This window comes from Chiroxiphia lanceolata, chromosome 12 (genome assembly GCF_009829145.1).
Source record: "Chiroxiphia lanceolata isolate bChiLan1 chromosome 12, bChiLan1.pri, whole genome shotgun sequence".
Lineage (NCBI taxonomy): Eukaryota > Metazoa > Chordata > Aves > Passeriformes > Pipridae > Chiroxiphia > Chiroxiphia lanceolata.
In genome coordinates, this window is record NC_045648.1 from 2,793,708 (window position 1) to 2,819,532 (window position 25,825).

At 48.7% G+C, this 25,825-nt stretch overlaps 1 protein-coding gene across 1 annotated transcript in view; it reads left to right on the forward strand.

Moving 5' to 3' along the window:
• Positions 1-25,825, forward strand: part of IGDCC3 (immunoglobulin superfamily DCC subclass member 3) — a 97,347-nt gene that overhangs the window by 65,934 nt on the left and 5,588 nt on the right. Inside the window, exons 6-9 of the mRNA XM_032700263.1 lie at positions 6,200-6,358; positions 13,715-13,880; positions 22,742-22,989; positions 23,482-23,646. Of these exons, the coding sequence (XP_032556154.1) occupies positions 6,200-6,358; positions 13,715-13,880; positions 22,742-22,989; positions 23,482-23,646 (738 nt within the window). The remainder of the gene's footprint in view (positions 1-6,199; positions 6,359-13,714; positions 13,881-22,741; positions 22,990-23,481; positions 23,647-25,825) is intronic.

The window sequence follows — 25,825 nt, forward strand, 5'->3', positions numbered from 1 at the left end:
GGGAATGAGGACACGTATCCAGCATCAATTGCATGATTTTTCTGTGTTTGCCCTCCTGTTTGCATCCTCTGGTGGCATGTAAAATCAGCCTGTCTCTGCCACTAACTGCTTTTTTTGCCTCTGGAGCCATAACTATCAGATTGATGCTGTTTTAAAGATTCCCCAGACACGCTGTATCACTGGTTTGGTTCTCTTGGACACAAGGCAGCTCTACGTTAGCGCTCAACTATAATAAACTACTTTATAATTGCCTTAATTATAAGTGCTTATTACCTTCTTCAAAACACTTGTCTCCATAGAGCAGTGCAATAATGAAGATGTAATAGCACCGTGCGATGTTTGTCTGGATGGTCTGAGCTCAGAATTGCCTTCCACCAAAAATAAATACCCACTCCACGCAGCACTGGGGCAGAATGAGAGCTGCTGAATGGGAAACAGATCCTGTTATTTTCCCTCCCCTTCAGCAGGAACGGTTCCTGTCCAAAGCATCACGAGGTCTTGTTTATATGACACAGATCTCGACAGTGATGTGGCACATGAACAGGCTCTCTGATGACTCGGTGGGTTTGTCATCTCTTTGTAGCCATTTTGGAAGTGCTTTCATGTCTCTGTGTCTGTGTGATCAGGAGGAAGGAGAGGAGTTTGTTCTGGACAGGGAGATCCTAAGAGTATCTGCTATCTCTGGCTTCCTCCCATGGGGAAGTCTTCCTGAAGTTCCTCCTATAGAGCTGGTTTAGCTTAGATAACCAGTTAATTGCACAGAATCGTTAGGGTTGGAAGGGATCTCTGGAGATCACCTAGTCCAAGACCCCTACCAAGGCAGGAATTTACTCAGCTTAGAAAAAACCCACTTTTAATCCATTCACAGGAATAAAAAAATCCATGGCCACGAAGTCTTAGAGAGATGCAGCTGATTTAGCAATAGACCTGACTTAATTTAAACCAAAAAAGTCAATTCTATGTGAACACCTTTCTTGCCTGGTCGAAGTAAAGAAGAGCTGTGGCATTGCTGTTGTGCTGGGCTTTGCACAGGGCATGATGCTGTTTTGGAGTGTCTCTCTGATCTCCTTTGCTCACAGTTTTGACATTGTGGCATTTCTATCAGAAAGGAGCAAAAGAACAATTTTGCTTTCACAGCTTTCTGGTGCAGGGGAAAGCAAGCCATAAACACCATTTGCACTTTTTGCTTTGGCTTTGCTAAAACCTGGCTGGTTTTCAGTGGGAAAGGCAGCTATATTTTGCTTGAAGGGAATCATTCAAATTCTGGGCCAGTTTTTGAGTGTCACACAATCAATTTTGAATTTAATTTCCTTGAGAATATGTTGTAGCCCCCTGACCACAAACAGAATTCCTGTGTCTTGCCGTGCATGAAATGTCAACATTCATTAGAGAGCAAGCTCTGAGAAAGATGTAAAATCATTAAGGGTTTGTTCAGGGAAGATAGGGCTTTTCCTTTCAGAGCTACGCACTTCAGGCTTGGACCTGTATGTGTGCACAAATGAATATCCTGGGCACTTACTGCAAAGCCTTTTGAATGAACGACGATTTTAATGTATCCTTACCCTTTAACTGACAGGCCACTGAGCTGGCCTCCATAAAAGGTACCAAGGCAGAATAATAAACTATTTAGAGAGATATAGAAAAGTGAGGCGAGAAAGAAAGGACAGTGATTATCTGATAGCGTTATACAGAAGTTGTCAGAAAGGGCCGCACAATGGGAAGGAAATTACTAAAGAGGGAGCCATTCAAGAAGTAAACTATACAACAATTGTAGGAGCCAATTAATTGGTAACTTATTGGACACAGAAGCTTGCAATAGATGGCTGACTGGTTGACAGGAGCACCGTTCCCGTAAGTGTTTAGAAATAATAGAGTAAATTTCACCACTTCACACACTGAATAGTCAACTGTTGCAATGTACTCTAAATATGCTAATCCACAGTGCCCAGTGTCCGCCCGAGCAGGAGACCCATGTGTCTAAAAAGTGGAAGGCTACTATGACACAATACAAAGAATTCACAAAAGACCTAAATGATCAACATTAGAAAGTTGTTACTTTCTTTCTACTTGCTACTTATCAAAGAAAGGCGTTGGTGTTGTTGCATATTCATATCGCCTGGCACGTTTTAAGGGGGCTCCGTAATTGGTGCCGGTGTGCCAATCACCCGGCTAGCAGGCGGAGAATGGGCTCCAGAAAGCATCACATACACCTTGGAAAAATAAATAATGCAGCTCCCAAACCGCAGGCGTCTTTCATCCAGACTCCATCCCACCAGGGAACATGGAAGTAAGTACCTGAAGGAGGCCTAAAGGAAAGTCTGGAGAGGGAGATTTTGCAAGGGTGTGTGGTGATAGGACAAGGGAGAATGGCTTTAAGCTGAAAGAGAGTAGACTTATTTTGGATATGGGGAAGAAGTTCTTCCCTGTGAGGGGGGGGAGGCCCTGGCACAGGTTGCCCAGAGAAGCTGTGGCTGCCCCATCTCCGGAAGTGTTCAAGGCCAGGTTGGATAGGACTCTGAGCAACCTGGGATAGTGGAAGGTGTCCCTGCCCGTGGCAGAGAGGTTGGAACTGGATGGTCTTTAAGGTCCCTTCCAACCCAAACCATTTTATGATTCTGTGAACTCTACTAAGCTGTAGTTGGAGCATCTTTTGCGAGCATCTCCCATTTGGAGAATGGTCTCCTTTGTTAGGGTTTGTCTGCTCTTCTCAACAGCTGAACCTCCCCCTTCTGTCCTCATCAACTGAGCATCGACAGAGAGAATCTGTATGACATTTCCACACAGACTGGCTTGTTTTCAGCCCTCAAATTTTCTGCTTTTGACTTCATAAAAAGAAGTAGAAGGTCACGTTAAATGAGCAGTGGTTTCAAGCTTTCATGGGTCCCGAGAGCTTTGGGAACTGAGCGAGTGTTAGCTTTTGCAGTCTTTCAGCTCTCTTCCATGGAGACATGACTTGGTGATGGCAAATGATGCTGGGGTTCACAGGGTTGGGATTGGTTGATCCAAGCCACTCTTCAGGTCTCTGTGGAAAGAAAACAGGGTTAAAATAAATAACAACCTTTGCAAAGCAGGTGTGAGACGTAAGTCCCTCAGCACAGCAGTTCTGCAAAGTGCTGAGCTTTCAGGATGCAAGGAATTTCTTGGGTAAACACTCTGTATTATTTATATGTGTTGTCAGTGTTGCTAAGTTGGACTAGATATTAGCTGAAGACCTTCTAACTGTCTGCAGGACAGCTCTGGCTGAGTGAGGCACAGTAGAGTGAGAAGGATGGAGTAGGCTGGGAAAGTAGAAGTATTTCTATAGAAGCCCTTTTCAGTGCTCTTTGGAAGGGAGGAGTTGAGTGAGAGGTGTCTGGGATGATCTGGCAGTGATCTTTGCTGGCCGTTAGAGGTGGTCACACTCTCTGACCCAAATGGCAGATCCCTGAGGTTTCTGAGCTTTGTCCTCCAGGGAAATAAAAGATTCTTGGTTTACAGGAGATGTTTCTTCAGACCACCACACCTCTAGTTAATAGCTGGAGCTAGGGAGAGAACTGAGGACGTACTGATGCTGGTATTTGGACTGTGGGGGAGTACCTGCTGCAGGCTGGGTCTTTGCATGCTTAATTTATGGAGCACGTTATAAATAATACAGTAAAACTACTGACATTCAAGTCACATTTCTGTGGTATTTGTCAAGGCAATGATGCGATGAAGGATCCAGGTACGGCCACTTTGCATCTTTCACTGGTGTCATCCCTCCCTCAAGAGAGAGATTTGATTTTTATGCCTATTGTAAATACAGACTTCCAAAAAGTCTAATTTAAAAGATGAAATCAAATTCAATTTGAATTTAATTCAGACCTCTCTACACTTCAGTTCAAGTGCTGGTTGGAAGGAATGGTTCCTTGTTACTGCTCATTAAATGTGGGACAGGTCATGTTTTACTGTCCTATTAATGACTGAGCCATTTACTGCAGCAGTGACTGAGCCATTTACTGCAGCAGTGGCTTGGCCAGCTATGTGATCATGTAATCATTTAATGGCATTGTTTTTCTCTCTCTAAAGGACTTGGGCTTTTTTCTTTGCAATGCAAATAATGAAGGGGTCTGGCATTGCCTTCCTAATGAAGCAAGGAAACCTTTAAGTTTCAAAATTTCCTGAAAAACAATATGTAAAGAGCGTGGCATGAGATAGGTTTGGGAACTGCTTTGTAGCTCTCTATTCTGCTTTGCTGGTGTTTCCTAATGTGATATTGCTGTTAATCCAAAATGAGATCCCTTGCTTTTGTGGTTGTATTGGGCTTGCATGGCAAGGTTTTGGTAGTGTGAAGGTTGGAGGGGTGGCTTCTGTGAGAAGGTGCTGGAAGCTTCCCCCATATCCAATGGAGCCAATGTCGACTGGCTCCAAGATGGATCTTCAGTGACAGGGGTAGTGCCTCTGGGAGAACAGATTTAAGAAGGGGAAAAAACCCCAAAACTGTGCATTTGCAGCTGGAGAGAGGAGTGAGAATATATGAGAGGAACAGCCCTGCAGAGTCCAAAGTCAGTGAGGAAGGAGGGGCAGGAGGTGCTCCTGGCGCTGGAGCAGATTCCTGTGCAGCCCATGGTGAGGCAGCTGTGCCCCTGCAGCCCATGGAGTTCCACAGTGGAGCAGAGATCCACCTGCAGCCCATGGAGGACCCCAGACTGGAGCAGGTGGATGCCCAAAGGAGTCTGTGACCCCATGGGAAGCCCACACTGGAGCAGGGTCCTGGCAGGGCCTGTGGAGAGAGGAGCACACATTGGCTGAGGCTTGCAAGGTGATGACCTGTGCTCCCCTCACTGATGCTGCAGGGACATGACTCTGTCCCATCACCTGCCTTTCCATGAGGACCCAAGCACTGGCTGGGCAGCAGGTTGCAAAGTGGCATTTCTTGGTTGATGGTTGGTTTGTCCCTCTCCTTGAGCACTGCTTTGCCTTCATCTTTTCCCAGTCTGTTCCAGAACCTGTTGGTTATGAATGGCCCAAATCCTCATAATACTCTTTATTATGCAAAGTTTGATATTACATCTAAAACATGTGATTGCAGAATAACTTTTAACTAGCCCTGCATGCTGTCTGTGTTGGAGCATGAAGCTCATGGCAAGATTATGGCGCATTCCAACAGAGCTTCCAGGAGGAATTTTTCAGATGAATTTTTCCTTCTACTAACCACAACTTTGAAGCACAAGACACAGATTTTTCTGCTGTAGCAGAGCACACAAGTGTGGAGGGCTCTTGGAATGGTCAGGTGGGGACATCACCAGGGCTGGTTCTTGCTTTTCCCATTTCTGTAGGTTCTCCATGAGCAAACTTGAGAGAAAAACTGAATTCCCATTTCCCATCTGATGAAAGTGTGCTCCCTTAAGCTGCTTCTCCAGCCAAATTCCTCCCCTTGCCCTCTACTCAGACACCCCGACACGTGCTAGGCCTGATTTAGAGCTGCCTTTGTCAGACAGTGCCTTAAAACACAAATCAATGAAACAATAAAAAGCAATAGCCTGATACTAATGAAACACGTTGTAATTAGAGCTGGCTGGGAATTTTCCAGAGAAAACAAGCTTTGTTGGGAAAAGAAAGTGAATTCCCTGATACTGAACTATGTCACATGCCTCAGATCCATCATTCAGGATGGAGGCAGCCCTTTCCAATTTCCCTTCCAAGCCAAAGCATCTGAGGAGATGTAACCACCAGCTCAGAGTCTGGCTCCTTGGCCCTGAGCTGCTGTGTGTTCAAGAGCTAGGGAGTTGAAAATCCAGTCTTCATGTATTTTTCAAAGCCACAAAAAATCCACCAAGGGTTAGCAGGCAAAAAAGTGTCACTTCTGGTCAGGAAGTCCCCAGGTCATAAATTGCTGGTGACTGGGAGACTACATCAGGGAAGCGCTGCTGCAGGCTCACTGGACTTCTTCCTGGAGCCTTTCCATTGCAAGCAGGCTGTTGAGCTTGTCAGTCTAATATAAGAACCCAGGCAATGGCTTGCAGAAGCTGAGATGATTTACCTTGGTTTAGCCTCCTTATTGAACTGTGCCCTGCAAAGAGCATCAGCTGAATCCCACTGACCTTACTTGGCAAGTCCCAGTAACAGAACATGGCACCACTCTGTAAGTGCCTGGACTGGACCTCACGGAGGGCTGTGTCCTGGGGAACCTCACACAGAGGTCCAGCATGTGACTGTTGTCCTTCTCCCCTCCTTTCAGATGGTCGCCCAATTGGTGTGGAGGGGATCCAGGTGCTGGGGACAGGAAACCTCATGATCTCAGACCTCACCGTGCAGCACTCTGGAATCTACGTGTGCGCCGCCAACAAACCCGGCACCCGTGTGCGCAGGACGGCCCAGGGCAGCCTCGTGGTACAAGGTGAGCAAACCCTCCTCACGGCCCCTGGGCACTGTCAGGGGGTGGGTTGGACAGCTGCTGACTGCACTCCTCTGATGGTACCAGACACGTGGTTTCCCAAGTGGGTGGGTGTGTCTGTGTCCCACACAGGTGAGTAGCAACCAGGTATCATTCTACTGTGGCCTCAGCTGTAAGAGTTGCAATGGTTTCCCACCCCATCACAGGCATTTATTTGGCTTAGCAGACATCAGTTTTTTGTTGTTATTATACTTTTACATCTCAGCAGAAAGCCCGGGCTGAATTAATCAACCAAATTTGTCTCATGGTCCTTAGCGATACAAGGACATGGTCACTGTTCTCATATTGGACGCCTCTGAGTGACAGATACCACCCCTGCAGAGATATCCAGCAGTAGGTACCACTCATGGAGTATTGCTCTCCAACTGAAATGGCACCATCAAGTCTAAAACCATTTCCAAAAAGTCTGCAGGACTGTTTTCTTCAGCAGTAGATACTGTGTCTGAGCCTGTTACTGTGACCTAAGTGAAGCACCCTTTGGGACCATGCCCATGGGATGCAGGTTTCTCCTCTACTCGCAGCAACTGTCCTGAAATGCTAAAGGACAGTTCAGCCCAGAGTAGAGATCAGCACTGAAGAAACCACACAAATCCCCTCCACGTGCTCCATGCAACCAGTCTCCATGGTGAGGGGAGCCAGGCAAGTATTTGAGAAGGCAAACCCAGCTGGCAGCGTGCTCTGAATGGCAGCAATCCGCCCCTGATTACAGGCACTCACCTCCTCTTCAAGCTCGTCCACTTAAAGCATCTCGTGCTCTCATCAGTTCACTCATTAACTATTGACTGATGATATCCTGAATCTAAAATTACACACCTCCTGCTGGAGCTGCTAATTGAACCTTTCATGCTGGTGATGGGCAAAGTGCCCTGCTCCAGCCCTGATGCTCACCTGACAGATCCCAGGAGCTGGTGGTGATCCAGCCAGCCAGGGAGGAGCAATGTAGAAAGGGTGCTTGTACGGGGCTGCTCCTGCCCCCTGAGCCCCAGGTGCTGATCAGACATGAGAGGAGGTGAAAACTCTGGATTTCTGGGTGAGCAGTGCAACCAGAGGGCCTCCCAGCTGGCACAACTATGAGTCTTCTTATTAATAAACACCAACCCAGGCATGAAGAGCAAGTTTGATGTAGATAAAACCGTTTAGAGCTGCTACAGGGCAGCTCTGCACATGGGATGTGTAGCAGAGGCTTCCTAAGCCCAAATGCCAAACTGATGTCCAGGAGGAAGGGAGGCAGAGCCAAAAGAAGGTACTTGGAAAATCAATGAAATTTTAAAAATACAGCTATTGAATACTGTTGACTGCTCCTGTTAGCAACTGGATAAGAGGGTGAAAGGTAGCACAACTTCTCATTGCTACACATCAGTAGCTGTTTGGAGAGTTGAACATCACTTCCTGGTGCTGGAGTTCAGCTGGGGTAGAATTACTATGTATTTTTGTCCAGGGAACCAAGATGAGAATTTGTCCCTAAAATGTTGATCACAGGCTGTTGGAGCCCAACCTTGCTGTGGGGGAAGGATGCTCTTGCGTTCAGCATCAGCAGAGAAGTTGGCAGTGGTGTGGAGGCATGTGGCCAGTGTGTCCTTGGTGTAGCCCTTAGACATGAGCTGCAGTGTCCAGGACCCCAACCTGTGTTGCCCATCCATAAAATGCTTCATGTTTCTTGGGAGACTGTTGTTGCCCAGGCAGGGTAATGGCAGACCCTGGCCAGGCAGCTGAGCTCATCCCAGGTTTGCTCACCCTCCCTCTGGAAGCAGCTTTTCCTTCCTCTGCATCTCATTTTGCCTGAATTTTCCAGCTGAGAGGTACAAATGATTGCTGTTCAGGTTTGTCTGGGAAGAAAACAGCGATAATGACTGACATGGGAGACTGTGGGTTTTATCTTTGTCAAGATGTCAGCGATGCAAATTACATCCGTAAAGAGAAGAAAAGCAAAGAGCGGGCTATCAAAAGCCTGGTTGGAGAGGAAGTTAGCACAGGGCTAGGACAATACAGCGTCCTCAAAGCACGCCAGGCCAGGTACTTGCTGCCTTTATTCAGGGGCCCTTGAAGTGCCCGGAGGCACAAATTAACTTGCCCTGCGCCTTTTGAAGGAGGCACGTTTTATAGGTGGGAAATGCGGGGAGAAAGGGCGATGTTTCCTGTTGTAAGGCGAGAAGCTGATGGGAAGCTGGGACTGAGACCACATCCTCCCTCCTGCTGCCAGCAGTGGTCCTTGTCCCATCACAACAGCTGCATGAGCAGAGGTGTCCCAGCGCAAGGCTCTGCTCTTCCTCCTGCAGTAATGTCCTTTCCCAATGCAGGCTTTCCTTTAGATCATCTAACGCCATCTTATTATCTTCCTGGGAATTCTTCCTCCCTCCAGAGGAGAAGGCGTCAATCCCCCGCTCCCTCCCTCCCCGCCCTCCCCTGGCCATTTAGGCTCCTTTGATCTCTTTTGTAAGGTTCTCACACAAGAAAGTTTCCATTTTCCCTTCAGATCCCGGCGCAGCCATTTGAATATTGCTTTGTGCCGAGCTGCCAGTGAAAGTCTCACGGGGGGAGTTGTGGAAGGGCCGAATGCGGTGCCGGCTGAAGCAGAGGGTGTGTGTGCATGTGGGGCGAGGGAAGAGCAGGCTTCGGTGGAAAGGGAAAAAAATATATCAAAGCGCTTTCCCTCTACCTCCTGTGCAATCTTTTGTGCTTTATTATGTGTTTGGTGTCATAACAAACTGATGGGCTGTGAATGGCCAGATGGTCACCAGTGTTCTCCACTCCACGCTTCATTTCCTCCTGAAAGCTATGCAGAAAAATGAGATCCCATCTCATAAATGAGGGCCCATCTTAAGGACATGGGTTTGAAGGCTCTGCTGACAATGACTGCCTTGTTTGCCTTGCTTTCTGCTGGCAGGACTGGGCAGCGCTCCTTGGTCCAGCAGATCCGGCCACCGCTGCGCTTCCTGATGTTTCTTCCATCGTTCTTGCTCGCTGGCATCACGAGCTGTGGCTACGGGGTGGAATTCAGAAGCAGATGTATTGCAGTTGTTGTAGCTTAGGCTTGGCTCTGTGGTACTTGATTTGTCCTTTGAGTTTAGCCCTAAGTTCGTGCTGCAAACTAGTTTCAGTATATGCTGCTTGAGTCAGTGTCCCCTATGGACAGTTCCCTCAGTTCCCTTCCTGTCCACATTTTCCTTCTCAAGAAGAGCCACCATCTAGGGACAGGTGGGTGCTCAAATCTTGTCCATTAGGATGCTGGAGTGAGCTGGGGTGTCTGAGCCCTATGGAGCATTCTCCCAGGACTACACCAGTAGGTGATGTGGGAACATATCCCACTGCTGTGGAGCTCCAGCCTGCACCTTGCTGGGACAAGAATGTCATGAGGCTGAAGGACAGCCTCCGTGACGGCCTCCATGAGTGGTCTCTGCCTATTTTCCAGGGAACATGAGCACAGGTTCCATTTTTGGCCCTTGCAGTCCCATCACTGCTACTTATATCACTCACATAAGCATCTGGGCATCCTCTGTAGTCAATAGAGAGAAGCCAAGTGAGCAGCAGTTGTCTTAAATCTTCTGTCACCGGTTGCTGTGCTTGACTGACTTCCCTGTTGACCTGCCTTCTGCTTGATGCCCTTATTGTAGGTGCCACTAGCCTAATTTATGAGGTTTTGTTGTTTCCATGTTATTCTTCCTTCTCCTTACCTCAGCCTCCCTCCCTCCCCCCCTGCCACAGGCTACTTGAGAATTATTGACCCTTCATACTGAGGTGCAGTATGGATCTGTTTGGCACTGGAGTGTTGTCTCAGTGCTCTCTAATCCTTAGGCTCTTCTCAGTGACCTGTCAGTGCTCCCTGATCCTTGGGACCTTCTCTGAGCCATCAGGTGCTGCAATAAGCAGCGACCTCATGGCGAGGAGAGTGAAGCTCCCTGGTGTCTTGGGGGACACACTGATGTCCCTGCTGACATGAGATGTCCCCAGGGAGATGGAGCCCATCTGGGTCTCCCGTTACGAGCCGCTGTGACAGTGCATCTCCATTGCTATCACAGTTTGCTGAGCACAGTAAAAGCTATTGAATCACTTCATTAATGATTCTGGGGATGGTTTGAAGTGTTATTGCTTTTGGATACCAATGTCACGCCTTTAAATATTCATTACAACTGCATGATCCCCTCCCTCCCATTAAGTCTTGAATAATCAATGCTCTGGTTTCTTCATACTTCACAAGCCAGGGCTGGATCCTGCCCACTCCTCCTTGCCAGGTGTGAATCCTCTGCTCTTAACAGTGATCTCCATTAGTACCTTTGTTAAGATCTTGGTGGAGGGCTGAGAAACGCTTCCTCTGGCTGCCTGCAATGGCCTTTTGGCATTTAGTGTGGAAGAGGGAGAAGGGTTCAGGCCACTGCATGTCCGTGCAGGGTGGGATGAGCCCTGACAAGATGCTTTATTAATTATGAATGACGAGGGCTGGGGGCCTGGCAGCAGGCAGGGCTTGGCTCCCAACAGGGCTGGCAGCAGGCAGAGCTTGGCTTCTGCTCCCTTTCCACTAATTCAGGGACAGAGATGGCAAATTCTTGGTTCCTGTTGAAATTGTTTGGAAGGGTAGGGAGAGGACCCAGGAAAAGGAGAGCAGACATTCTTCTGTCCAGGAAAGGAGCCATTTGCCCCAAGACATGCACCAGCAGCTGCCTGAGGGCACTCTGCCTGAGGGCACTGGTATGGACACTGGGTCCAGGGTAGCAGAGGAGCATCTCCTTGGAGCAATGTCCATGTTAGGACCTTGGTGGTGTTCATACCATTTCTTTTTAACTCCATGGGTTTCCAGACCATGGGTTTCTGCTTCCACGACCTGGGCCATTTTGCCACTACAGCTCCACTCTGCTGCTCCTTCTGCACCAAAAGGAGTAGGATGAGACCTGAAAGGGACAGAGCGACGCCTGGGAAAAGCCAGGAGCAGCAGGAACAGCAGAAGGGCATCCAAGTCTTGCAGCGAGGGATGCCATGGAGCAGGGACAGCTCAGCACAGCAGAAGTGGGAGCCATTCCAGAGAGCCTGCTCCCCAGAGAGTTTAAACAAGTTAAACAGGGGCTGGAGCTTTGCTCTGGTAGTGTTTAGTGGGGCAGCAAAGAGGAGGGACAGCGGAGGGGAGCAGGGATCCGAGGAACCTGCGGGGCCGTGGCACTGAACAGCACCACTGGCGCGGAGCCAGCGGCCGCAGCTGCACGTTCGTTACCCCGAGTCACACGCGACACCGCTCCAATTACTCCCTCTTGACACGGGCTAATAAGGGAGGATAAGGAGAGCCGGCGCTTCCAGGAGGGTTATGCCGGATGCTTCTTTCCATATTTAAACTTTGTTTCTGCTGGAACAAATGGTGGGTTTGAGATTTGATGGAGCAAGGGGGAGGCGGAGGCAGAGAGCCAAGCGGGACCTTTAATGAAGCTGCAGCGAGGAGCTGGAAGGTGGCTGTGCCCTTCCTTGGCATCCTGGGTTTGCACCTGCGAGGGCTGCGGGTGCAGCTCGTGAGCCCAGATGAAAGCAGGGAGGTGCACAGCCACTTGCAAAATAATTGCTCCCACAAAACCATGCCAGCACAAAGCAGGGGGTGGGAGGATGAGGGAAATCAAGTCTCTAATGTTCTCACTGCACGCCACAAAGGGACCATTCACTGCAGGGAAGAGGGATTTTCCCCCTGTTTATCCTTGCTCTCAACTTTTATTGAACCTGTGTCTTGAATTTTATTTTAAACTATAGATCTAGAGGAGGAAAAACACAGGAGGGAAGTAAAAGGACAAGAGGTTGATTGGCACCTGGGAAGTTTAGTGGGAGGTTCTGGAAATATGTGTCCATTTGATTGCTAAGATAAGGTCCATTAGTAGACCAGAGTGCCAGCTGCAGTGGCCTGACAATAAACTCTGTTGGCAGACACCAACGTAAGTGCCATGCTCCACTTCCCTATGATTATTAAAAATGAAGGGGGGGACTCCTTTGAGGGGGACGGGCTCTGTGATGAATTTCTGTGTCTTCCTGCTTGCAGGACTTCCAACATGCATGACTTCACTCACACACACAAACCCCTTTCGCTGCAGTTGGGCCATGTTGCAGCAGCAGCAGCAGTGCTCTTCTCTTGCCTACATGCAGCTGGGGAAGAGCTTTATCCCCCTGAACTGCTACAGCAAACCCTGAGGGCTGTTTTGGCCACGAACCACAAGGCTCAGCTCTTGCATCCTGCCTGCAGCCTGGCCACTCCTCAACACGTTTGCTGGACCAGTTTGCTCCCTTCTCCCATCCCTACATCTCTGATGGTGGCAGAGCCCCCCAGCCCTATGCTTGGAAAATGCTGGTGAGTGGCACCGAGCGGGTCTCCCTGGATAATGTTGCTTTTGTTGTAAAAATTTAACAGCAGCCATTGGTTATGTGATGTTAGTCAGTGAATTTATTATGGGCCTGTGCCTCATATCTGTTCCACCTGATTTTAGGTTTCAGTAGCAACATGGAGTATATTTATCACTTTGCCCTTTGAAGCAGAACTGCTTGAATAATCTCAGCTCTTTGGCTGTGTCTGTCAGGCCCTGTTTTCTGTAGGCTGATATGCTGGTTTATTCTGATAAATGATTTTAAATCTAATTTGAGCTGCTGGAAGGGGGAAATCACTTTCTGTTTAAGAATGTTATTGTCAAAGGTGAAAACATTTGGTGACAAGGTGAGCAGCAGCTACAGGCATGGTGGAGTCTCCTGCCAGGCCTGGCAGGACCCCAACGGTCCCAGGCTGCAGATCTGGGGTAAAAAAGGTTCCCCAATCTCTTGGTGCCAGGAGATTTGCAGCAAATCTGATATTTACTGAGGAGAGAACTCCCTGACAGGTTGCTGTACCACGTCCGTACATTTCTTTCCATTTGGAGCAGTTTGCTGATGCTATACAGGTCCTTTGGGCAAAGCCAGGGTGTTGATCTCACTCTGCCGTTGATGAAACAGCGCATCTTCCCAATTTCATCATCGGGGTTGCTTTCAGTGGAAGACTGGGGAGAGGTAAGGGGGCTTAAACCTTACTGCTCTTTGCCTGAACCCTGCAGGACTCACCTCAGCTCTCCCATCAGTTCTGAGCTGGCCTTCAGATGCCTTCTATGAAGCTGTGACTGCCAGGGTGGGCAACCAAATAGCACTGATCACAGACACACCATCCAAACCAGTTATCTGCTACCTATGCTGTGGCTTGGCCAAGTATCCCATGTTCCCAGTCAGACAAGGCTTACTTGCAAGGTTGCTCTCTGTAGCAGGATAAAGAGGGATCATCATGACTTTTCTCACCCTCCTTCTCCTTCCTCCTCACAGCCCCTGCAGAGTTTGTGCAGCATCCCCAGTCCATTTCTAGGCCAGTGGGGACCACTGCCATCTTCACATGTGTGGCCCAAGGGGAACCCCCTCCCCAGATCACTTGGCTGAGGAACGGGCAGATCCTGGAGACCAGCGACCACATCAAGCTGAAGAATAACAACAGGTAAGTCCTGCTGGCACTGCAGTGCAAAGGGATGTTGGATTGTTTTCTGCATAGCAAAGAGATGATCTGAAGGTGGAAAGTTCAGAAGCAGATCTGTGGCTTCAGTTTGGACTTTGATACAGTAAAGCACTGCTCCTACTACCTGCATCTTGTAGGCTTATATTTCAGTGCTCTGTGGGTTTTTTGTGCCAGGACATCAGCATTAGACTTTTGACTGTTGATACATGAACCCAGTAAAAGTTATTCTTTTGTCCTGGTCATCATCTGGGTATTTCTGGAAGGACTAAATGTTGTCCCTGGAGCTGACAGGAAAAACACTCACTCTGCACTGGAGAAACTGTGTTTAACCCCTGAACATTGACCTGCCTGGGTGTGCAAATGCAAATACATTAGAAATAATATTTGCACGGAACCTGACTTTCACTAAACTTCAGCCTTTTATCTCACCAGGGAAGAGTGTTTTCTCTGAGTACTAAATAACTGCATTTTCCTGTGAGGGGATGGGGATGTTTGTACTGAGGAAATGATACAGTGGGATGCACTTAGTGGGAAAATTACAAGTCGACGATGTAGTTTCTATGGAAATAGCATGGAACAATATACTACAAAATAATAGCACCTGTGTTGTAAACCTGAATCATTGGTAGAGGTTTGTACTCTGTGGTGTCATATAGCTGCTCTCTATATTAACAAATGTGTCTCATGAAAGCAGCTACCCAGCCTTGCTGGAGGTCAGTTTAGACAGTTGGGAAGTGCTGTGCAGGCACCATGACTTGTTCCTCCGGGGAGAAGAGTGAGTTTATTTTTCTAAGTTTCTATATAATATGGCTTTTTGTTTTCAGGTTTGAGGGGTTCTTAAAGCTCTGTTATGTGAAGGATGGAAGAAGGATAAGGTGTGAGTTATGATAAAATCTCTGTCAGTGGAGGTTTTCTCTGAGCTGGGAGTTTTTAGAGCTTCAGGGAGCTTTGTGTGTGCACATACAGATGCCACTCACAGCAGGCTTGTGATCTTCTAGTTCATTACATGGGTTTCTGAGGCATGTCTGCCCTTGTGATACGTACAGAGTGGAGATGGGAGAAGGGAAATAAGTGCATCCCCTTTTATTGATGAGGAAGCAGAGTCAGAAGTGACCAAAGATTCCTGAGCGGTCATTAAATCCATGACAAAACTGACACTGAATCCAGTTCTGCGTCGTACCCAGATGCCTTGCTTGTGAAATCATTCCTTTTCACTGTTGGAGGGAGGTAGAAGTTGGATCTTTGGTCATGGTTCTGTCTTCTGGCCAGGTCCCTGTGCCTGGAGCTGCTCTACATGTGCGTGTGAGCTGCGACTTGGTGAACGTCACTGGAACCGATTTCTTATGGGAATCATTTAATGCAATTTAGCATCAGTCTTTTCCACAGCGATCTAAATGATCAGATTACAGCATCTGGCACAGGCTGAGGGAGCTCAGCCCGTTCCTGGGGCTCAGCTGACACGTGGCGTCTTCTCAAGCCATAGTAACACGATTGTAAAGCTGAGCCCTAAGGCCGCTGTACTCGACAGTGTTGAACTTTTGTCTTCTTTCGCACTAGTCTTCGTCTACTCCAACCCCCAGCCTCAGGCAAGTGGCCATGCATGGTGTTTCCAAAGCTGTCAGTCTGGAAAATGCCCTCGCTGGTGCAGCAGGTCTGGGAGCTCCATGAATTGGAGGAGACACATCGACGGATGGGGGGGGTTTTTTTGAGCTTTTTCAAGTTGTCCTTTGTTTCACTCTCATAGGCATGACAAAGTGCTGTAACTCACTTAGTTCCAGGCAGAATCAGTTTGTGGTTATGCCTTGGATTTGTCAGTGTATTGCACTTGGAAAATATATGTCTGTGTAAAGATGGATCTCGAATCTACTAGTAATGAAGCTACTAAACTGCACTATGAGCTTTTTAATTAGATTACATGGTTTCCTAGAAAATTCATTTGGATTAAAACTCTGCTTAATATTGCCATAGAGGTCTGAATGCCCCCAAAGGGATCTTTAGGGAAAAAAAAGGAAGAGTGAATCATCCCAAAACATATCATGTGCTAATTGGTTGCAAAATGTGTGTTTAGGAGCAACTTCATTTTTGTAAATTAACACAACCAGAAGTGAGATCCAGACCTGCAGAAGATGGTGCATTTGAGATGCTGCTTTGCTTCTGCAGCTTTAGGTCTACTCCTGTGTGCAGCAGCATGACTGCACAGACCCACAGCTGATGGATCCCTTGGACTGTTGCTTCCCAAAGTTGGGAAGGGCCCTTGGGCATCTCCCTCACCCACACGTGCAGTAGCTCCAAACCCAACCACCGCAAACCCACAAGGTGAGGGGGCTCCAGAAGCCCATAATTGCTGGGATGGAACAGCAGCTTCAGGACAGGGTTGACTGGAAATTGGATGTGGCTGCTGATGCAACACCAGAGAGTCACTTGCTAAGTGATTTCTAGCCTTATAGCACAGTAAAATCAGCCTCACAGGCTGCGTCCGATAAATACCTCCTCCCTCGTGGTCCCTCAGATGTGAATTCCCATCACCTGATGTGTTGACAGTTTCTGGGCATATTAGCATTAAAGATCAGCCTTCTGCTGTGCCCTCTCCAGAGGTGGTTGTTATGTTTTGAAAATGCCAGCTGTGTGGGAACAAAATAGCCAATCGATGATTAGCAAAAAATCAAAAGCAGTTCTGGGATAGCGGATAATTGTTAATGAAAAATGCATGAAGGCTCAGGCGTGGGGAATTGTGGGGTTTTCCATTAAAAGCTGTGAATAAAAATGACTGAAGGAGCTGACAGTGGGGCTGCCTTGCCACACTGGGGATGGAGCTGATAGCTGTGGGCTGATGCTGCACTGAACCAAGCTCTCAGATGGAGAAGCTCATGGAGCTTTTTGGACTTTGGTGGAGCCGTCCCTGTGTCCAGGGTCTATCCCTGTCTGGAGATCTGAGATGCCTGTATTGCTCCTGGAGTGATTTGGGTTGATCACAGTCCACATGCCTGAGCAAAATTCCCACCTGACATCACCAGCCATCCCAAAAGCAGGAGGTGGTTACTGGCCAAGCTAGCCATGGGCATGTTTAAAAATCATGCTTCTATGTTATTACTTCAAAATTTACAAGGAAGCATGAAATAGTCCCTGGATTATCACTCTGAAAGGTTTATTGCTTTTCTACCTTTGACCCAATGAGGTTTGGGGAGGTAATTTTCAGCCCAGAAGTATATCACACTATAGGGTTTATGTTGCCATAATAGCAAGGAACAAAGGCCAACATCTTCAGAGGAGGCGGGCTCTAAATATTGATTTTTCAAGAAGATTTTATTTACAAAATGGTAATTAAGGGACTTCATTTGTTCCACCAGAAAAAGGCTTTGTTAGCATCCAGGCTCAGGTGGCGTTTGCTCTCCTTGGTGACCTTTGCTGGTGAACTGTCTCCTTTTTTAAATTCCTCCTCACTGGTCTGCACTTGGTTTAGTGCTCTGGGAATGTCTCACTTCAAGGGCTGTGAATGTTCAAGGTTCATCAGGAAAAATATTTCTTCTTAAATGAACTTAAGGACAACTTTACTCTTCTTGAACTCGTCGTGCTGCTTAATCTCAGCAGTGATACAGAGAGGGGCCTTCAAGCACAAACATCCAAGCACTTGGGACCAGACAACCTTTTTGGTACCAAACCCAGGGAAACCAGAGCTTGTCCTTCACAGAGTGGCTTTTTTCTGTAAAACCTACATTAACTGGGTGCAGAGAGATGCAGATGGGTTTGTACATCCCTTTGTGGTGCACACACCCCACAAACTCTTGGATTTGTAGGGATTTGGAATCCCTTAAGGGAGGACAGAGCAGCCTGCAGGTTCTTTATGCCGTGCGTTTGAAAGCTGTTGTGGTTGTGGGAAGGGTACCATATAGCAAATCATATTTCAGTTCCCGTGACAAATAAGTATGTGGAGGACTGGGATGTGAACCAGCTGCTCCTTATTTAAGAATAATTTATGGGTTTGACTTTGGAAGACATGTGGAAATGGCCTTTGCAAGGAGTCTCTGCACGAGCATCCAAAGCCTCGCTAAGCAGTAGGGCATCAGTGTGATCCTGAGGTGTTTTGTGCTTCCCCATGGTCCTGCAGAGGACTTTCTGTTCCCTCCCTGGGAGAGGATTCAGTTAAGTCTGAGATTGCACTCTCTGGCTCATGAAAACAGAGTGAGTGGCTGGGACCAGCAGCATGCCTCCAGAAGCTGTGCTTGGGCGAGTCTGTAACGGCAGAATCAGGCTGTGATCCTGGCCAGGGGGCTGCAGTACCTGCTGAATATAAACCAGTTGGAAAGGGTTCCTTCTCCTGCATAACCTGACCCAATTTCACCTAGGATGCCCTGCATGATATTTAATTTCTGGATGTGTAAGGACATGCTTCTGAAGGACTGGCAGTGATATACAGTGTCCCTCTGGGCTGCTGAGTGTCACTCTTCAAGGTTTGCACCTTATTCTCAGCCTGTATGAGGGAATCTTCAGAATACAGGGCATTTCTGCAAAGCTGCCAAGAGCCAGCACTGCGAAGGACAAAGGCTCCTTTCCCCCCAGCTGGCAGCCCAGGGATGGATCATCTGGTGCACTGCAGTACAACACAGTCCATAACAAACAGAGCAGGGATGGGGCATCCCAGTGTGGCACTGGTGGCTTTCTGTAGGTGCTGGCACTTAAACCACTGTCCCTGCTGGACACAGCCTGCACTCTGCATTAATTTCACCACACTCCCTCCTTTGTGCCTGTGCGCGCGCAGGCCGATGCCCTTCCAGATGGGCCCCTCTTCTTTGTGCTGCTGAATCGATGGAGAGGCTTCCTTCAGCTCACAGACTTTTTCAGAGGAGCCTTTGGAAAGCCAATCTCCGGTCACCGGCCTGGACCCCTGACCCGAGCCAGATCAGTCATCCTGATTGCCTATGAGCTGGGAAGACAGCTTGGGAATACCGCGGCTTTCAAGCAGCGGAGGCCTCTCGTTTCAGCTCAGCCGGGTGTGAATCTGCAGCGGCTCCTCTCCCCACTTCCATCAATGCCTGTCAGGGCATTGTGCGGGGATGTGATGGAGCCCTGGGCTCGCAGAGCAGCTCTGGTGACCAGCAGAAAGCCTTCTGGCATCTCGCCTCGTCTGACGTGCTCACGGCGCTGCCAGTCTGGCACTCGCGGGAAAGTTTTCCCGCAGCAGATGTCCCAGAGTGACAGATCTTTTTTTCTGTTGACGGGAAGAAATAAAAGGACACTGCATATTTCAGATGGTTGACTCACAGAGACGCTCTGCACCTCCTCACGCAGCAACTACATATTTTCCTTTTGTTTGAGCTTCCTTAAAAAAAAAAAAGAAAAAGACAAAAAGCAGCGAAACCTGGGACTGAGCACTGGCCCTGCTGCTCCTCATCCTCCACATCCTGGGAGGTGATGCAGTGGGTGAAGGCAGGGAGAATTTGGCTGTAGCTGAGGTGGAAATGGATGCACGGATATCAGCTGGGATGATGCTGGGGTTCATGTAACTCACTGCCAGCCCCTGCCCTCCTCAGGGCAGCTGCCAGTTTCCGAGGTCACGCCTGGGCTTGCAGGAAGCCTCCTTTGGAAGTCTGCCCGTGGGTGTCAGAGGGTCCCACAGAGAGAGAAAACCCTTTTTCTTACAAAGATGATGTTTAGATGCTGGACATTCTGCTCACCAACTTCTCCACACTCGCATAGCCAAAAATCCAGCTGTGTTACTGCCCCCTTGCCTGCACATCATTCCAGGTAATGTGGGCTCCAGGTGGCCAAGACTCTCATTTCACAGCTCATCCAAACACAGCTGAGTAAATCTCAATGAAAATGACCTTTTTGAAGCCTGAAGCAAGTTTCCAGCTACCTGCCATGTCAGCTTTGCATAGAATGTTTTATTTATTCCTTCTGACTCGACTGTGCATGACAGAGGCTCTGCTCAGCTCTGGGTCCCAGTGGCCAAGTGCCATCCTTCCCAGGACCACTGGCATCCTGTTCATCAGCTGTGTCATGTGTGAAGAGCTTTGCTCACTCCCCAATCCTTCCAGGAGAGAGAAATCTTTGGCCTCAGAATCACAACGTTGTCATAAGGTTCCTTGCACTGCTTTCCAACCTCTTCCCTCCTCTGCATCTTTTCCTCTGCCCACGTAAAAGAAATAAATACACTTGGAGGCAGCAGAGCCTAAATACTCCTTATTCCAGGGCTGCTTTGTGCCTGAGAAGCTGAGGGCTGCTCTTGACTCGTGTGCCAGCCCGACCTGGCCGCTCCTGGGTGCCCAGATGCGCAGCAGCCACATGGAAATAATCCCTGCACTGATGGGGCAGAGGGAAGTGCTGCTGCTCCTTCCACACATCTGCTTTGTGCAGGGCTGGGAGTGCAGCTCTGGGATGGCGTAATCCTGCCTTCTGCCATCTGTCCTCGCAGGAGTCAGCCCTTGTTGACACAGCTGAGCCACACATCGGGTCCTTCCTCCCTGCGCCCCCTCCCAGCTCTGCCTTTCTCCTTCCATTTAATCAGATACGTTGAGCCCGTGGCTATGAGAGGAGCTTAGGGCTGATTCTCGAAAATCACCATATCAGCTGAAACCATCACATTTGATATTCCATTTACAATGTTTCCAAGGAAACAAAGGCACAGGACATAAATAGATGACTGTTAAACATTTGCTCACTCACCATGGCCCTCGATAATCTGCAAGGCAGAAATAAGAATATTAAATCAACAGCAATAATAAATTTTAATACAGGAAGGCCAATATTTTGCTGCAATTAGAAGAAGCATTTGTTCTGACATACAGGCAGGCAGTGGCAGGTTATTTATCATCTCCACTTCCAATGTTCAATTTTTCATTTACATAAAAGGCAACTTTGATTATGATTCCCAAAAAGCCATGAAGTGCTCCTTACATCAGCAGGAATGCTTGGGATTTACTTCTGTGCAGTCAAGTCCCACGTCCACCTGGAATTCACTGCAGGAGAGAAGAAAGTAATTTATTTCTCCCTAGAAGCAAGCAGTGGGTGTGGATTTGGTTAGTTTTGGGTCATTTCTTACAGAAAAATAGCAAAAAGCTCATGTGAGCTTTGGCCTAAGCCAAGAAGATAATGCTGGAGCTTGGAGGCCTCGTGGTCTCCGAAGCGTTCATGTGGAGCCAGAAGTAAACCACAATGCAAAGGAATTGGACAGGACTGGAAATACGGATGCAGAAACAGGGATTAATCCAGAGTGGGGCACATATGGGTGACTTAAGGGCATTGTAAGCATATTTTATTACAGCCTGAACTGTTGCCTCCGGGTTGGGTAAAAACATCTTCAATGTCAAAGGCTGCCTTTCCGGTTCCAGCTCGGAGCTGGAGACGGTGTGACACTCCCCACCCCATGTCTTGGAAGGGAAAGACACCGGGTATTTATTTATTTATTTAAGTGGCCTTGTGTCTGATAGATAGTTGCAGGTCTTAGACTCATAGAATCATTAAGGTTGGAAGAGACCTCCAGGACTGGATCACGTTGTTCCTGGCTTAGTTCTGAGCAGAGCTTTCACTGATAGATCCCTGTTTGTGAACAGATGTTATTAAGAAAAGCTGCTTTGCGCATTCAGTGACAAGACAGAGCTAATCTGTCACACAGCTATTTCTGAGTCAGTATTTGCTGGTGGTGCAACCCTTGAGCTGGTCCTGAACTTGCTCTGGTTTTCCACAGCCATTGCTAGAGGGTCACACAGTGCAGGAAGGGCCTCCAGCTCATGCGGCCACGTGTACAAGGACTCTGGTTGTCCCTGTGCCCATCAAGCCACTAAACACCTCTCCTGGAGGTGGTGCAGAGGTGGGCACCATGCTCAGGAATGCCCTTGTTTGAGAGGCTGGTAAATGGCTGGTTTTCCCCCTTCCTTTAGGAATGTTTTCCACCAGTGTAGCCAGTGCCTGTCTTTACCTCGGACAGTGAAAACAGCATCTAAGCCTGATGTGGAGGCACCCAGAAGCAGGCTGGCAGAACTGTTCTGGTTGTTTCACTGGGAGGGAGCAAGCTTTGATGCACCAGCATCAAAAACATGCTCAGAGGCCTTGCAGACAAAACCTGTGATTTTCTGGTAAGCTTTGGGGTTTGGCTCGTGGTGATGGTGTTTCTGGAAGTGCAGAAGCCAGAGCTGAGTCTGTAACCCTGTTGGATAAGTCAGCTAATCCCAGTGTTACCCTAAGACAGCTCTAATGTGCTATAATGCAATTAGAGCATCACCAGAGGGCTTTCTGGCTGCTTTTGATTAAACTTGGCTTAGGAACCATGTGCAGTGCCTGGATGGGTCTCACTGGTGTGTACTGGAACTAAGCCAGTTAAAGCTGATTTGGGTGTGTGGATGCACTTCCCAGAATCTCAGAATGTTCTGAGTTGGAAGGGACCCACGAGGATCTTCAAGTCCAACTCTGAAGTGAATGGCCCATACAGGGATTGAACCCACAACCTTGGCATTATTAGCAACAGGCTGTAACCCACTGAGCTCATCTCAGAATCACTTGCCAGAGAGCCGTCTCTGTGGTGTGGCTGGGATCCTCCTGAATCCAGGGCTTCAGATCCTGCTGTTCCCATCCCACCCTGTGGGATATCCACATCTGGCTGTACTTGAACCGCAGTATCTGCAGGTTGAGACAATCTGCTCAGTCATGGGTTCCAGGAAAGACACATCCACCTCCTGGGCTTTTCCTTCCCCGGAATAACCAGCCCACAGCTTCCTGGTAGCTTTCTGTGGAAGCAGAGGCTGGGGGGTGCCCTGCCATCGGAGCCAGCGTGGAGGCCATGGCGTGGCTGCAGGGATGTGCTGCAGAGCAGTCAGTGAGATGCTTGTCCCTCTCGTGTCCCCCCACAGCACTCTGTCCATCTACGGGATCAACCAGACGGACGAGGCCATCTACCAGTGCCTGGCGGAGAACAGCGCGGGCTCCACACAGGCCAGCGCCCGCCTCACCGTGCTCTGGGCCGACGGGCTGCCCAGCCCCCCACAGGCCGTCAGGGCCGAGACCGTCTCTGCCACCACCATCCAGGTGTCCTGGGAGAAGCCCCTGCAGAACACCAAGGAGATCATCGGCTACGTGCTGCACATTCGGAAAGCTGCAGGTACGGGGCTGCACCCGCTGCCCGGAGCGTCCCCAGCCTTCCCTTGATTTACCCACTAGGTAAAAGCAGGGAGTCTGTGCTGCTATCCGTGTCCTCCATCACCTCCCTGTTTCTGAAGGATGGAAATGAGGCTGTAGCGCTTCTGTAAATACCAAAAACATGGAGAGGGTGAAGCTGTGTAGTCAAATCTTGCTGTCCATGTAGGTCTCTGGCAAAGCACACAGAAATCATAGAATCAGGGAATCATAGAACGGTTTGGAAGGGACCTTAAAGGTCATCCAGTTCCAACACCCTGCCATGGGCAGGGACACCTTCCACTGGACCAGATTGATCCAAGCCCCATCCAACTCAGACTTGAAATGTGAGCAGCAAAGCGTGTGGGCAGGTGCATGTCCCCCCAGGGACCACAATTACCACTTGTGAGATCTGTTCAGTCTCTTCATCTCTGGCAAAGCCTGACGCCGCTCTGTTCTCTGTCCCTTTGCCTTTCAGATCCCGTCGAGATGGAGTACCAGGAGGCTGTTAGCAAGAGCACCTTCCAGCAGCTGGTGACCGATTTGGAGCCCTCGACCAGCTACAGCTTTTATATAAAGGCTTACACCTCCCGGGGTGCCAGCAAAGCCTCAGAAGTCACGGTGGTGAGCACGCTGGGGGAAGGTAAGGAACGCTTTGCGCTTGGACCATCAGACGCTGACACCCGCTGTGCGTAACCACGGCGCCGGGCACCCGACACCACCCCGGAGTGCTTTGGCACACAGCCTGGGGTGGCGAAGCTCCTTGTTTCCGCTCCTCCTCACGCTCTGGGATACTGTGTAAAACTCACTTGTATCGTTACAGGGGGGTTGACTGATTAAAGCGCAGCATCGCCTCTCACAGCTGATGTTGTAGCAGGGGGTGAGTGCAAACCTGCCTGGTCTCTGCATTGCAGCTGCTCTGGGCTGTTCCTAAACTCCTTGCTAAATGCAGATTTCCTGCTCAAGCAGCATCTTCCAGCAGTTCTGGTACTCACAGCTCTTACTTGATAGGCGACACACTTTTTAAGGTTTGATTATTTTTCACTGTACTCTGAACAATTCACACTAGAGCTGAGCTGTCCTGACCTACAAACACCTGCCTTGTAACAGCCTTCTGTTTCAGTGGGACATTAGGGTGACCTCTAAGGCTTTTTTGCTGACTTGGCCACCAGTTAGCTTCCCCAATAAGAAAGTGGGTGCTCTAATGCAGGACTCTTGCACACAGAAGCCACAGCCCCAGTGTGATCTGTCAGCTGGCATTTTAGGAACATTTTCCTAGAGGCTCATCTGCCTCTCCAGCCCCTCTGAATCCTGGCTTGTCTCACATATGGAGACTAATTTCTTAAGAACATCATTCTCATGAGTGCTCAGGACTTATGACTTTGCAGTGCAGAGGGCCTTGGGTGTGAGGATGTTATTTAGGATCAAATGAAAGAGCGTGTTGACTTCCAGGTGGGGGATCCAGTTCTCATTCTGCTCTGAGCCCTTGCAGATATTTATTACAGAATTTAAGCAACACCACCAATAAATCCTCGCCCTGCTGGGTTGTTGCCCTGCAAGTTTATTTTCCTTGGTACTCTGCAGGGAGTCAGTCACCCTTGGAGTTTGTTTTTCCTTCCAATTTAAAGGCAGAAGGATGGACTAAGGCAAAGCTTGAAACTCCTTGACCCTGGGCTCTGAGCTCAGTCACAGGAGCTACAAGCCAGCCATGCTCCATAGAACTTGGTGGCTCTGCAGAAGTCTGGGTCAAGGGAGAAGGGCCTTTTTGTCATTATTACCTTCAATCACAAGAGAAATAGTTAGGGATCTGGTAATGGGATCATAAATTTCCTGGCTCTCTGAACTTTCAAGGCATGACTGTCCTGCTTTGCTATCCTTTAAAAAGGGCTTGTCCTGTTTAATGAAGCTTCAGCAATTAGCTCTCTGATCAGGAGAGACAAGCTGGCTTGGTTCAGATCACTCAACCCCACCCTATGTTTGACTTGTAGGAAGATAAAGAGATTTAAATGCCCCAGTTGGCTTCAGTTGCTCACATTTCTTCACTTGGGTGCCTGTTGCCTTCTGCTCACAGAGGAGAGTCAGTCAGAGAGCCAGGATCTGGTGGCTTTTGTCTCCAGGTTAAGGTTTTGCTGCAGATTTGTCTCTTCTCACAGCCAGGATGTTTCACCCTGTGCCTTCCCAAGGTGCACAGGAGAGCTGTGACCCCGCTGGGCTCGAGGAGCCCCTGGATCTGTGGTGACAGCCTCAGAAAGGGATGGGTTTTCCAAGATAAGCTATATCTGGCAGCCAGGGGCAGCTCGGTGGAGCCCGGATAGCACTTGTTGGAGTGGCCAGCAGAGATGCTGCCAGCTGGAGACTGGTTTGAGTGACTGTGTTCAACTGGTATTGTCTGGAGTAGGAATATGAAATCTTCCTGAGAAATACTGAGGAGCAGGGCTGCTTTTGTCTTGGGGCCATCAGCTTTTCAGGGGTAGCAATACGCTGAGAGCACGCTTGGCTGAAGCCTCCAATGCTTTCTAGATGCTCCTTCCTGTGTGCCAGTGCTAATTCTGGATGGAAAGTAGAAGGGATGACGCTGTAGAGAAACAACCCAAGTGAACCTTGTCCTCCAGAAACCTCACTCACTGGGAAGGTCCTCCTGCCTCCTCCCTGTCGTTCTCCTTTACGCCGTTTCACAAATGCCGTGGTATTTTAAACCTCAAACGCTCTCCGCTTCATTAAGCAGCACACACTCCTTGTTCTTGTCTTTTAATGCTTTTTAGGGTTTTCTCCAGGACTTTTTGACATTTCTCTAGGATGAAGACTGTTCCTTTAGTCATCTT